The sequence below is a fragment of the Prionailurus bengalensis genome, chromosome B1 (assembly GCF_016509475.1).
Source record: "Prionailurus bengalensis isolate Pbe53 chromosome B1, Fcat_Pben_1.1_paternal_pri, whole genome shotgun sequence".
Lineage (NCBI taxonomy): Eukaryota > Metazoa > Chordata > Mammalia > Carnivora > Felidae > Prionailurus > Prionailurus bengalensis.
The window spans coordinates 144,880,804-144,895,711 of NC_057344.1; the positions used below are offsets into that span (position 1 = coordinate 144,880,804).

The following is a 14,908-nucleotide window of genomic DNA, read 5'->3' on the forward strand; positions in this document are numbered from 1 at the left end:
GTTATTTATTTATTTGTTTGCTTATTTATTTATTTATTATAACAGGGCACTCTAGTTTAATTGTGTTACTTACATTTTGGACAACTAAAAGGGATCAAATGTAGGCAAGTTATCGATTACGTAAAAAAGAGGAGAAAGTAATCCTAGATCCAGAAAGTAAATCAGATGAATCTTGGTGGCTTCTCATAAATGTTATTCAAATAGGTTTTATTAAATTCTGACCAGATAATAAGAAGACACAGATCACTTGCTTTGGGGTCAGACCTATGTGGAATCAAATTCTGACTCCATATGTGAGAGACTTCATTTCCTCAACTACAAATCAGAGATGATAATAATACATCACAAAGTGGTATAAGATTAAATAAGCTAGGGGTGCCTGGTTGGCTCAGCTGGTTGAGCATCCAACTTTGGCTCAGGTCATGAACTCACAGTTTGTGGGTTTGAGCCCCATGTCGGGCTCTGTGCTGACAGCTCAGAGCCTGGAGTCTGCTTTGGATTCTGTGTGTCTCTCTCTTTCTCTGCTCCTCCCCTACTTGTGTTCTCTCTCTGTCTCTCTCTCTCTCTCTCTCTCTCTCAGAAATAAACATTAAAGAAAAAGATTAAATAAGCTAACATATGTAAAGTACCTGGCTCATGGTTACCAAAATAACATTTTTTAAAAAAGCCAATATATGTGAGTAAAAATTTAAACTTTAATAGAAATAGTATAAATAGACTAGAAGAAGATAACTGAAACATGTATAATTAACAAAGGACTAGTATCCAGTATACATAAAGAACTCTCAGTAATCAACTGGAAAAGGAAAAATGATCTTATACTAACACGGGTAAGCAGGTAATTGAGACGGGTAAAATACAAATCAACAAAAATGGATGGTGAATACACCATGAAAATATGCTTAATCTCATTAGTTTACAAAATGAAAAGTGAAAATCTGAGTGAGATACCATCTCACATCTATCAAACTGGCAAGCAAGGATTGACAAGAATGTGAATCCATACATAAGTAGACACAAAAGACCATTCGTGACAACAGCTTATATTAGCAAAGATAGATACAATCTGTCAACTCAATTAAAAAAATAGATCACAGAATATTTATACTACTGAATAATATATAGCACTTAAAATGAATAAACTAGAGTAACATGTATCAACATAGATAAATCTCAAAACATGTTGGATAAAAACAGCCAGTTGTAAAATTATACTCAGAAGGATACTTTTTATCTAGTTTGAGAACATGCAAAATAATGATATATATTAACATACGATGTGCATGTGTATAGACTCACACAAACACATGTTAAAAGTATAAAAACGCACTGGATGGAAAAACAAAATCAGAATACTGTTATCTTAGAGAAGGAAGGCAGAGTAACAATGGTTATACAAAGGACTTAACTATCTCTTGTGTTTTATTTCTTTAAAAAAATAACCTAAAGCATGTATAGCAAAATGTAAACGTTTAATAGAATTGGATGACATGTGTACAAGTGTTTGTTACACTATCTCTTACTGTTTTCTGTATTTTTGAAATATTTCATATGTCAAGAAAAAATTTAAGAGGATAAAAAACATTCCCTGTCAACCTCCAATTCCTTTTCACCTCTCTCCCCTGACTTGTCCAAATTCTTTGCATGAGTTTTCTCTACTATTCTATCTTCCCACATCTAATTCTAATTCTAATTCTGACACTGCAATATGGATTCTGAGGCAACCACTATACACAGCTGCTCGCCCCAAGGTCATCAATGATGTCCATGTTCTACATCTCAAAGGTACATTTCTGCCCTTATCTTGTTTGACAACCCAGCAGCTTCTAACAATGCTACCCACTCCCTAGACCCTCTCTACAGCGGGTTTCCTCTTGTTTCTCAGCCTGTTTCTTCTCAGTCTCTTTTGCCAATACCTGCTCCTCTACCATCCCTTCACTATTAGTATAACTTAGGTTCTGCTTTAGCACTTCCCTTCTCATTCCTTACCCTGGCTGACTCATCTAATCTTTTATCTCATTTATCTTTGTTTCATCTATCATTGATATTCTAGACACTCAAATCTTTTTTAAATTTTTTAACATTTTTTATTTTTGAGAGACAGAGAGAGTCAGGGTATGAGCAGGGGAGAGGTAGAGAGAGAGGGAGACACAGAATCCGAAGCAGGCTCCAGGCTCTGGGCTGTCAGCACAGAGCCCAATGTGGGGCTTGAACCCATGAACCATGAGAAGTTGGACACTCAACCAGCTGAGCCCCCCAGGTGGCCCTAGACACTCAAATCTTTATATCCAGGCTGGCCCTCCCCTCCAGGGTAATATAGCCAACTGTCAACTACACTACCAGTCTACTTGCTAATCCCAGTCCAGTCAGTGCAAATAAACTAATTTTCTCCTCCAACCCTAGTGCTAGGTTTTTGGATCAACCTCTCCTTAAAAACAACTAAAAATGCTGAATTAAAAACAAAAAAAGCCTCAGGAGCAATGAAGAGTTAACAGTTTAGCAGGCTAACATTGATAAGAAAATGAATATCTTAGTGAGGTAAGCAAGTATAAATACCTTTGGACTGGAAGTACATTTCTCGACCTTAGAAAATATAAAACTTTCATTGTGACAAACTTACAGGGCAGAGGGAAAATAAATCAAAGCGAAGAGCATATACAAAGTTGGAAACAAATCTAATATAAAACTCTCCACTAATAAGCTGAGACTTTAAATGGCTATATCCTCAGGGTGAGAACAACCAAAAGTTAACTAGTCCAGATAGATCTTGTATCCTGGGTTTGAATTGCCTGAGTGGTCTAGGAACTCTCAGACCTTAAACCTCGATTAAGGTGATCCCAGATAAATTGCACTTCCAGGGCCTGGCAGAAATGAGCATGTTTTCTCTAAAAGAAATTACCTCCATCCTAGGCTTCAAATTATTATGAATTAATTCTGTTAAGTAAAACAGAACACATAATCAAAGATAATCATGGACCCAGAGAATATTATACAATGCATAAGAACCAAAGCAAAACAGAGCAAAAGTTCCAAATCCACAAAGACTTAAAAATATTGGGATTATCAGACAGAGACTATAAAATAATGGTTTCCTACATTCAAAGAAATAAAAGGTAAGTTGAAAATATCTGCAAAGAAAAGGAAATTATAAAAAAAAATTACACAGCAAGTTTGCTAAAGAACAAAACAGAACCTCTAGAAAAAAGAAATTAAAAATTCAACAGCCTGGCTGGTTCTGTTGCAAAAGCATGTGACTATTGCTTTTGGAGTTGAGTTTGAGCCCCATGTTGAGTGTAGAGATTACTTAAAAAAAAATAATAAAATCTTAAAAAAATTCAATGGATGGATATTAACTAATCTTATATTTCACAGTATGTTAAGTCAAATCATGCTGTACACCTTAAACTGATAACAGTGTTGTAGGTAACTATGTTTCAATAAAAATGGGAGGGAAAATCTCTCAATAGACATGTTTAACAGCAGATTAAATACAAGTGAAGATAAAAGTCCCAATTGTTTATTTTTGCTTTTGTCATCAAAATAAAAAGCTTCTGCATAGTGAAAGAAACAATCAACAAAACTAAAAGGCAACCTGCTGAATGGGAGAAGATATTTGCAAATGACATATCCGATAAGGGGTCAGTATCCAAAATAAAGAACTTATAAAACTCAATACCCAAAAAAATGAATAATCCAATTAAAAAAAGAGAAGACAGGAATAGGCATTTTTCCAAAGACATAGAGATGGCTAACAGACACATGAAAAGATGCTCAACATCATTCACCACCAAGGAAATACAAATTAAAACTACAATGAGATATTAACTCACACCTGTCAGAATAGCTAAAAACAACACAAGAAACAATAGGTGTTGGTGAGGATACAGGAAAAGGGGAATCCTCCTACACTGTTGGTGGGAATGAATAGTAGTGCAGACTCTCTGGAAAATAATACGGAAGTTCCTCAAAAAAGTTAAAAACAGAACTATCTTGCAACCCAGCAATTGCACTCCTAGGTATTTACCCAAAGAATACAAAAATACTAATTCAAAAGGACACACATACCCCAAAGTTTACAGCAGCTTTATCTACTACAACAGTGAAACTATAGAAACAGTCAAAGTGTCTATCAACTGATGAATGGATAAAGGAGATATGGTATGCATGTATACACGTATGTATATATGTGTGTGTGTATGTGTATACACACACATATATACGTGCACGATGGAGTATTACTAAGCCATCAAAAAGAATGAAATCTTGCCATTTGCAACAATGTGGATGGAAGCAGACAGTATTATGCTAAGCGCAATAAGTTAGAGAAAGACAAATATCATAGGACTACACTCAATTGTGGAATTTAAGAAATAAAACAAATGAGCACAGGAAAAAAACAGAGAGGCAAACCATGAAATGGACTCTTAACTATAGAGAACAAACTGGTCACCAGAAGGAAGGTGGGTGGAGGGAGTGGGTGAAACAGGTGATGGGTATGAAGGTGTGCACTTGTGATAAGCACCAGGTGTTGTATGGAAGTGTTTGAATCACTAAACTGTACACCTGAAACTAATATTCAACTGTACATTAACTAGAATTTAAATAAAAACTTAAAAATAAATAAATAAATATAGGTGAAGAGAGTATTGATGAAACAGAAAACAGGTCAGAAGAAATAATCTGGGGGGGCGCCTGGGTGGCTCAGTTGGTTAAGCATCTGACTTCAGCTCAGGTCATGATCTCACAGTTTGGGGGTTCAAGCCCCATGTCGGGCTCATGCTGACAGCTCAGGGCCTGGAGTCTGCTTCAGATTCTGTGTCTCCCTCTCTCTCTGCCCTTCCCCCACTTGTGTTCTGTTTCTCTCTCTTTCAAAAATAAAGAGACATTAAAAAAAAATTTTTTTTTTAAAGAAGAAATAATACAGAATAAAGATTGGAAAGACAAAAAGATGGAAAACACAAAAGAGAAAGTAAGACAGATAAAGTGAAAGCCAAATCAGATGACAGAGAATTGATTCTGAGTTTAGAAAGATAGGAGAAAATAGAGCAGTATTTGAAGAGAGAGATAGCTGAAATTTGAAATGATGAAAGATATCACCTAGATTCCAGAAGCCTAACAAATATCAAATAGAAATAGGAAGAAATCCATACTCAACAAACCATAATGAAAGAAAGAATATAAAGTATGAGTTCTCATTTTTCCCTCTAATTGCATTCCCTAGAAGTTAACAATTTTGTGAGCACAAAAGGAATCTCTTTAAATCAATCTTCTCATAATATACCTCCATCACTGTTCCCCTCCTCTGTAATAATGTCCAGTAGTCTCTCAAAAGCATTTTCAAAAGCAACAATTTTCTGGATGGCTCCATTGCTTCTTGTTAGTGCCTGTAGTAGTAACACACCCTTATGGAGAAAAAAGATAACATGTTAAGTAGAGAACAATCTTTTTAAGACATGTAAAACCACAGAATTTTAGAAGTGCAGGAATTTCACAAGTCCAACTCTTTCACTTTATAGATAGGGAAAACAAGGACAGAGGTGAGCAAGATACCTCCCTAAGATTATAGATCTCAAAGAGACCGAGCCTAGACTGGAATCTATGTCTACCAATTCCTAATTCTTTTCACTGCACACAATATAAATATACAATTCTTACACAGTCATCCATCTTTACTTAGCTTTAATTGTGGCATAAGAAAACTGGGCTTGATTATATGTCACAGGGATATCTCTGTATGTGCTTCACAATAGTAATGATATAAAATTGTGAATTCAAGAATATAAATTTACAGGGGCGCCTGAGTGGCTCAGTTGGTTAAGCATCTGACTTCCGCCCAGGTCTTCATCTCACGACTAGTGATTTGAGCCCTGCGCCAGGCTCTGTGCTGTCAGTGCAGAGCCTGCTTTGGATCCTCTGTCTTCCTCTCTCTCTGCCCCTCCCCCACTGGTTCTCTTTCTCAGAATAAAATAAACTTTAATAAACAAAACAAGAATCTAGATGTTACAACAAAAATGTAACTTAATCCCTAATCGTAAAATTAATGAAAAACAACATAAACAGAGAATTTTATCTGTCTCAAATAAAAACCGGGGTGCCTGGGTGGCTCAGTCAGTTAAGCATCTGACTTCGGCTCAGGTCATGATCTCACGGTTTGTGAGTTCAAGCCCTGCATCAGGCTCTGTGCTGACAGCTCAGAGCCTGGAGTCTGCTTCAGATTCTGTGTCTCCCTCTCTCTGTTCCTCACCACCACCACCCCCACCCCCTGCTCAAAAATAAATAAACATTAAAAAAATTTTAAAAATCAATAAATAACAACTAAGAATAAAGCTAAAAGCAGGAAAAAAGAGTAGGGAATTAAAGGAAATCTTATATTTAAGGACCAAGCTAATGCAAGCTAACACAAATTCTATCTGAAAATGAAAATAAATGGTAATGATATTAATAGTGATCCATGAAGAGAGGATTTCTATTAAATGGTTTATATGATGGGGTGCCTGACTGGCTCAGTCAGTGGAGCATGTGACTCTTGATCTCGGAATTGTAAGCTCGAGCCCCATGTTGGGTCTAGAGATTACATAAAACCAAAATATTTTTTAAAAAAGGGGCGGGGAGGAGGGGCCTGAGTGGCTCAGTTGGTTAAGTGTCTGACTTCAGCTCAGGTCATGATCTCACAGTTCGTGGGTTTGAGCCCTGCATCAGGCTCTGTGCTGAGAGCTCAGAGCCTGAAGCCTGCTTCAGATTCTGTGTCTCCTTCTCTCTCTGCCTCTCCCCTACCCATGCTGTCTCTTAAAAATAAATAAACGTTAAAAAAAATTTAAAAAGGTTTCTATGGAATCATCATATTTATACTGAGGGCCAAGAGAAGAATAGAACAATAACATCAAGTTTAAGATGTATAGTAATATTTTAGTGAAAGAAAGACATTTCAAATTCCTAAGTAGATGGGTATAGATTTAAATAAGACAATTCTTGGAAGAGTAATAGAGATTTAAAAATGTACCTTTCATGAGTTACATAATTTCAGCCCTTATAATACTGCGTTGACATACATAATGTAAAATGTTAAATACAAAGCTAAAAACACTGTGTATATGGACTAGAAGTCAAGAGCACTTTACTTTTGTCTCTGCTTTGCCACTAACCGGTTGTGAAGCTAAGAGCAATCCAAATGGTATTTATTTGCTAGCACTTAGGATGAGAAAGGCACAGACCAGGTACCACTAATACACAGATGAACAGACATTATTAACAAATAACAAATCATCTGGTTTCCATGAGTCTTGGGCTTCTCAGTGTCAATATGGAGACTGAATTAGATTGATATGCTCTCCTAGCTCTAGACTTTAATTTTAAAAGATTTTTCCAATTGCCATCTAAAGTATTATAGCTTGGGGTGCCTGGCTCGCTTAGTCAGTAGAGCATGAGGCTCCTGATCTCAGGATTGTAAGTGTGAGCCCCATGTTGGGTGTGGAGATTACTTACAGTCTTTAAAAAAATAAAAAAAAAAAGTAAGGGCATCTAGGTGGCTCAGTCAGTTGAGTATCCGACTCTTGATTTTGACTCGGGTCATCATCTCACAGTTTCAGGGCTTAAGCCCCACGTTGGGCTCTGTGCTGACTGTGCTGAGCCTCCCTGGGATTTTCTCTCTCTCTCTCTCTCTCTCTCTCTCTCTCTCTCTCTCTCTCTGTTCCTCCCCCTCTTGTGCTCTCTTTGTCCCTCTCAAGAAGAGAATGGATAAACTTGGAAAAAAAAAAGTATTACAGTCTTGACCAAGTTATAGATAACAACCACTGAAAAATGTTTAAGCAACAGCAACAACAAAAAAACACTGCATCAATACAAAATATTCAAACATATGTGTAAATAAATAAATCAGAATTGAAAATAACTCCAGAGCAAATCATGCTCTATAGTTAAATGATGATTACAATGAAAATCCTTTGAAATGCATATTCAGTCAAATGAGGGTGAGGATTCCAAACACAAGGCTTTAAATTTACACAGTTAAATGTCTAGGGAGGTTTCCCTTACTCTTTCTGGAGGCAGAGTTTGGTGTCAATATAACCTTTGAGAAGAGGATGAAAGAAATCCTAAACTTGTGGAACAAATAAATTTGCAAACCAAAATCATCTAAGTCAAAATACTGGATAGGCAGGAAACAAAGAAATAATGTGGTTTTGTATACAACTTAAAAAGGTCTAAAAGATTGGCCAATACCTCAATTTTCCAAATCTAACTTACGACACTAAAAGAGGATCAACAAAGATTTCACTTGCAAAGAAAAGAAAACAAGCTGCATATTCTTAGACTTCTTTTTTGAATTTAACTTACGTCATTACGTATAACTTCCCTGGAATCTGCTAATAAGTCCATCAATCTCGAAACACCTAGAACATATAATCATGTGAAAAATACGGGCAGATCAAAAATACAAATAGTGATTGAAATTATAAACCATTTATTAACACATCATTTCAGTCTCCCTCTTTAGGAACGATCCTCACTTTTAAATCAAAATTATGTAAGGAAGATGAGTCACTTACCCATGGGACTGACTAAAATGATTTGCTGCACCTGAGGCCCTAGCTGTTTTAAAAGAGAAGTAAGAAGCTTCACACCAGGCCAGCGGACATGGAAATCAAACTCCTGCAATTTAAGAATTTAAAATATTTAACATATGTAATTCACATTTTCAAGAAAAACATTTTTTTCAACTAACAGTGGTACCAAAAACAAACATAGTTTAGCAAACTTTAAAAAAGCAATGTAAGAAATAAAAAGCAATAAAAAGAAAATAGTTAATATAAATTTATTAAACTGTTCCTGACTCAGTAAAATAAAAATAGAAATAAGCAGACAATATTTTAATAGATTATATAGTCCTTAAAACAATGCACATTAATCTCTTGCAATGATACAACAAATTTCACAACCTTGAAAAGGTATATATATGTTGCTTCATCAATAATACCCAAAAAGGAAAAAAAAAAAACCCAACAAACCCCAAAACTTATTAAGATGACAAAAATAGCAAGATTCTTTATTTACCTCCAGTAAAGATAATAGGAGAGTAACATTTTCCGGCTGCTTAATGAAAATTTCTGTAAACTGGCTTCCCAAATCTTCACTCTGTCTTGTGGAATTTTCTTCTGTAATATTCAAAGATAAAGTACTTCAATATGATGTTATGTTATTTTAAAGTATCCTTTTTGTTGAGGGAGCTAAGCAGAAATGACTTTTCTTGGAACAATGTGGCTGGTAGTGATATCACAATTATGCTGGAAAGATTATCTTTAAAATAACTTTCAATGTAATTTAAATGAATGTTACTTTTTAAATGCTTAAATATGATATTCAAAGAAAAGATATCTAAAATTTCACATCTTTTCAAAGATAGTTTTAGATTAAACTTTTAATTAGGATAGAGGGAGCTTAGTAGGGTGGTGGAAATATTCTATCTCAAATATGATAGTGACTACACTATTATATACATTTGCCAAAACACACAGGACTACACAACCACAAAGAGTAAATTTCACTGTGTATAAATTATACCTAAAAACCCCTCTCTCCCCAAAACATTATTGAACATACAGTCCTTGTTGACTGTTAGGTTACTGTGTTAAATAATTTAATTACAAAATTAAACCAATCACCTGTATATTTAATACACACACACGCACACACACACAGCACACACACACAAGAAAGTTATTTGGCAATAAAATCAGAATGTGACATCCAAATTTACATTTATTCTTTATTTTTTTTTAATATATGAAATTTATTGTCAAATTGGTTTCCATACAACACCCAGTGCTCATCCCAAAAGATGCCCTCTTCAATGCCCATCACCTACCCTTCCCTCCCTCCCACCACCCCCCCCCCCCCCCCCCCCAATCAACCCTCACTTTGTTCTCAGTTTTTAAGACTCTCTTATGCTTTGGCTCTTACCCACTCTAACCTCATTTTTTTTTTTCCTTCCCCTCCCCCATGGGTTTCAGTTAAGTTTCTCAGGATGCACATAAGAGTGAAAACATATGGTATCTGTCTTTCTCTGTATGGCTTATTTCACTTAGCATCACACTCTCCAGTTCCATCCACGTTGCTACAAAGGGCCATATTTCATTCTTTCTCATTGCCATGTAGTATTTCATTGTGTAGATAAACCACAATTTCTTTATCCATTCCTCAGTTGATGGACATTTAGGCTTTTTCCACAATTTGGCTATTGTTGAGAGTGCTGCTATAAACATTGGGGTACAAGTGCCCCTATGCATCAGTACTCCTGTATCCCTTGGGTAAATTCCTAGCAGTGCTATTGCTGGGTCATAGGATAGATCTATTTTTAATTTTTTGAGGAACCTCCACACTGTTTTCCAGAGCAGCGGCACCAGTTTGCATTCCCACCAACAGTACAAGAGGGTTCCCGTTTCTCCACACCCTCTACAGCATCTTTAGTCTCCTGATTTGTTCATTTTGGCCACTCTGACTGGTGTGAGGTGGTATCTGAGTGTGGTTTTGATTTGTATTTCCCTGATCAGGAGCGATGTTGAGCATCTTTTCATGTGCATGTTGGCCATCCGGATGTCTCCTTTAGAGAAGTGTCTATTCATGTTTTCTGCCCATTTCTTCCCTGGATTATTTGTTTTTCGGGTGTGGAGTTTGGTAAGCTCTTTACAAATTTTGGATACTAGCCCTTTGTCCGATATGTCATCTGCAAGTATCTTTTCCCATTCCATTGATTGCCTTTTAGTTTTGTTGATTGTTTCCTTTGCTGTGCAGAAGCTTTTTATCTTCATGAGGTCCCAACGGTTCATTTTTGCTTTTAATTCCCTTGCCTTTGGCGATGTGTCAAGAAATTGCTGCGGCTGAGGTCAGAGAGGTCTTTTCCTGTTTTCTCCTCGAGGGTTTTGATGGTTTCCTGTCTCACATTCAGGTCCTTTATCCATTTTGAGTTTATTTTTGGGAATGGTGTAAGAAAATGGTCTAGTTTCATTCTTCTGCATGCTGCTGTCCAGTTCTCCCAGCACCATTTGTTAAAGAGACTGTCTTTTTTCCATTGGATATTCTTTCCTGCTTTGTCAAAGATGAGTTGGCCATACTTTTGTGGGTCTAGTTCTGGGGTTTCTATTCTATTCCATTGGTCTATGTGTCTGTTTTTGTGCCAATACCATGCTGTCTTGATGATGACAGCTTTGTAGTAGAGGCTAAAGTCTGGGATTGTGATGCCTCCTGCTTTGGTCTTCTTCTTCAAAATTACTTTGGCTATTCGGGGCCTTTTGTGGTTCCATATGAATTTTAGGATTACTTATTCTAGCTTCGAGAATGCTGGTGCAATTTTGATTGGGATTGCATTGAATGTGTAGATAGCTTTGGGTAGTATTGACATTTTGACAATATTTATTCTTCCAACCCATGAGCATAGAATGCTTTTCCATTTCTTTATATCTTCTTCAATTTCCTTCATAAGCTTTCTATAGTTTTCAGCATACAGATCTTGTACATCTTTGGTTAGATTTATTCCTAGGTATTTTATGCTTCTTGGTGCAATTGTCAATGGGATCAGTTTATTTGTCTTTCTGTTGCTACATTATTAATGTATAAGAATGCAACTGATTTCTGTACATTGATTTTGTATGCTGCAAGTTTGCTGAATTCATGTATCAGTTCTAGCAGACTTTTGGTGGAGTCTATCGGGTTCTCCATGTATAATATCACGTCATCTGCAAAAAGAGAAAGCTTGATTTCATCTTTGCCAATTTTGATGCCTTTGATTTCCTTTTGTTGTCTGATTGCTGATGCTAGAACTTCCAAAACTATGTTAAACAGCGGTGAGAGTGGACATCCCTGTTGTGTTCCTGATCTCAGGGGGAAAGCTCTCAGTTTTTCCCCATTGAGGATGATATTAGCTGTGGGCTTTTCATAAATGGCTTTTATGATGTTTAAGTATGTTCCTTCTATCCCGACTTTCTCGAGGGTTTTTATTAAGAAAGGTTGCTGAATTTTGTCAAATGCTTTTTCTGCATCGATTGACAGGATCATATGGTTCTTATCTTTTCTTTTAGTAACGTGATGTATCACGTTGATTGATTTACAAATGTTGAACCAACCCTGCATCCCCAGGAATGAATCCCACTTGGTCATGGTGAATAATTCTTTTTATAAGCTGTTGAATTCGATTTGCTAGTATCTTATTGAGAATTTTTGCATCCATATTCATCAGGGATAATGGCCTGTAGTTCTCTTTTTTTACTGGGTCTCTGTCTGGTTTAGGAATCAAAGTAATACTGGCTTCATAGAATGAGTCTGGAAGTTTTCCTTCCCTTTCTATTTTTTGGAATAGCTTGAGAAGGATAGGTATTATCTCTGCTTTAAACGTCTGGTAGAATTCCCCTGGGAAGCCATCTGGTCCTGGACTCTTATTTGTTGGGAGATTTTTGATGACTGATTCAATTTCTTCGCTGGTTATGGGTCTGTTCAAGCTTTCTATTTCCTCCTGACTGAGTTTTGGAAGTGTGTGGGTGTTTAGGAATTTGTCCATTTCTTCCAGGTTTTCCAGTTTGTTGGCATATAATTTTTCATAGTATTCCCTGATAATTGCTTGTATTTCTAAGGGATTGGTTGTAATAATTCCATTTTCATTCATGATTTTATCTATTTGGATCATCTCCCTTTTCTTTTTGAGAAGCCTGGCTAGAGGTTTATCAATTTTGTTTATTTTTTCAAAAAACCAACTCTTGGTTTCATTGATCTGCTCTATAGTTTTTTTAGATTCTATATTGTTTATTTCTGCTCTGATCTTTATTATTTCTCTTCTTCTGCTGGGTTTAGGGTGTCTTTGCTGCTCTGCTTCCATTTCTTTTAGGTGTGCTGTTAGATTTTGTATTTGGGATTTTTCCTGTTTCTGGAGATAGGCCTGGATTGCAATGTATTTTCCTCTCAGGACTCCCTTCGCTGCATCCCAAAGCGTTTGGATTGTTGTATTTTCATTTTCATTTGTTTCCATATATTTTTTAATTTCTTCTCTAATTGCCTGGTTGACCCATTCATTTAGTAGGATGCTCTTTAACCTCCATGCTTTTGGAGGTTTTCCAGACTTTTTCCTGTGGTTGATTTCAAGCTCCATCGCATTGTGGTCTGAAAGTATGCATGGTATGATCTCAATTCTTGTATACTTATGAAGGGCTGTTTTGTGACCCAGTATGTGATCTATCTTGGAGAATGTTCCATGTGCACTCGAGAAGAAAGTATATTCTGTTGCTTTGGGATGCAGAGTTCTAAATATATCTGTCAAGTCCATCTGATCCAATGTATCATTCAGGGCCCTTGTTTCTTTATTGATCATGTGTCTAGATGATCTATCCATTGCTGTAAGTGGGGTATTAAAGTCCCCTGCAATTACCACATTCTTGTCAATAAGGTTGCTTATGTTTGTGAGTAATTGTTTTATATATTTGGGGGCTCCCGTATTCGGCGCATAGACATTTATAATTGTTAGTTCTTCTTGATGGATAGATCCTGTAATTATTATATAATGCCCTTGATCATCTCTTGTTACAGCCTTTAATTTAAAGTCTAGTTTGTCTGATATAAGTATGGCTACTACAGCTTTCTTTTGACTTCCAGTAGCATGATAAATAGTTCTCCATCCCCTAACTTTCAATCTGATAGTGTCCTCAGGTCTAAAATGAATCTCTTGTAGACAGCAAATAGATGGGTCTTATTTTTTTATCCGTTCTGATACCCTTTGTCTTTTGGTTGGCGCATTTAGTTCATTTACATTCAGTGTTATTATAGAAAGATATGGGTTTAGAGTCATTGTGATGTCTGTATGTTTTATGCTTGTAGCAATGTCTCTGGTACTTTGTCTCACAGGATCCCCCTTAGGATCTCTTGTAGGGCTGGTTTAGTGGTGACGAATTCCTTCAGTTTTTGTTTGTTTGGGAAGACCTTTATCTCTCCTTCTATTCTAAATGACAGATTTGCTGGATAGAGTATTCTCGGCTGCATATTTTTTCTGTTCATCACATTGAAGATTTTCTGCCATTCCTTTCTGGCCTGCCAAGTTTCAGTAGGTCTGCCACTAGTCTTATCGGTTTCCCTTTATATTAGAGCGTGTTTATCCCTAGCTGCTTTCAGAATTTTGTCTTTATCCTTGTATTTTGCCAGCTTCGCTATGATATGTTGTGCAGAAGATTGATTCAAGTTACGTCTGAAGGGAGTTCTCTGTGCCTCTTGGATTTCAATGCCTTTTTCCTTCCCCAGATCAGGGAAGTTCTCAGCTATTATTTCAAGTATACCTTCAGCACCTTTCCCTCTCTCTTCCTCCTCTGGAATACCAATTATGCATAGATTATTTCTCTTTAGTGCATCACTTAGTTCTCTAATTTTCCCCTCATACTCCTGGATTTTTTTATCTCTCTTTTTCTCAGCTTCTTCTTTTTCCATAATTTTATCTTCTAGTTCACCTATTCTCTCCTCTGCCTCTTCAATCCGAGCTGTGCTCATCTCCATTTTATTTTGCAGTTCATTAATAGCATTTTTTAGCTCCTCCTGGCTGTTGCTTAGTCCCTTGATCTCTGTAGCAATAGATTCTCTGCTGTCCTTTATACTGTTTTCAAGCCCAGCGATTAATTTTATGACTATTATTCTAAATTCGCTTTCTGTTATATTGTTTAAATCCTTTTTGATCAGTTTGTTAGCTGTCGTTTTTTCCTGGAGATTTTTTTGAGGGGAATTCTTCCATTTCGTCATTTTGGATAGTCCCTGGAATGGTGCAGAACTGCGGGGCACTTCCCCTGTGCTGTCTTGAATAATTTGCATTGGTGGGCGGGGCCGCAGTCAGACCTGATGTCTGCCCCCAGCCCACCGCTGGGGCCACAGTCAGACTGTTGTTCACCTTCTC

The 14,908-nt window shown here is 36.6% G+C and overlaps 1 protein-coding gene across 4 annotated transcripts in view; it reads right to left on the reverse strand.

The window, feature by feature from the left end:
• USO1 (USO1 vesicle transport factor) overlaps window positions 1-14,908 on the reverse strand; it is a 95,471-nt gene that overhangs the window by 36,663 nt on the left and 43,900 nt on the right. For all 4 annotated transcript variants that reach the window (XM_043572454.1, XM_043572453.1, XM_043572455.1 and 1 more), the window contains 4 exons: window positions 9,049-9,149; window positions 8,544-8,646; window positions 8,332-8,387; window positions 5,282-5,402 (listed from right to left, as the gene is read on the reverse strand). In XM_043572454.1, coding sequence (XP_043428389.1) covers window positions 5,282-5,402; window positions 8,332-8,387; window positions 8,544-8,646; window positions 9,049-9,149 — 381 coding nt within the window. The remainder of the gene's footprint in view (window positions 1-5,281; window positions 5,403-8,331; window positions 8,388-8,543; window positions 8,647-9,048; window positions 9,150-14,908) is intronic.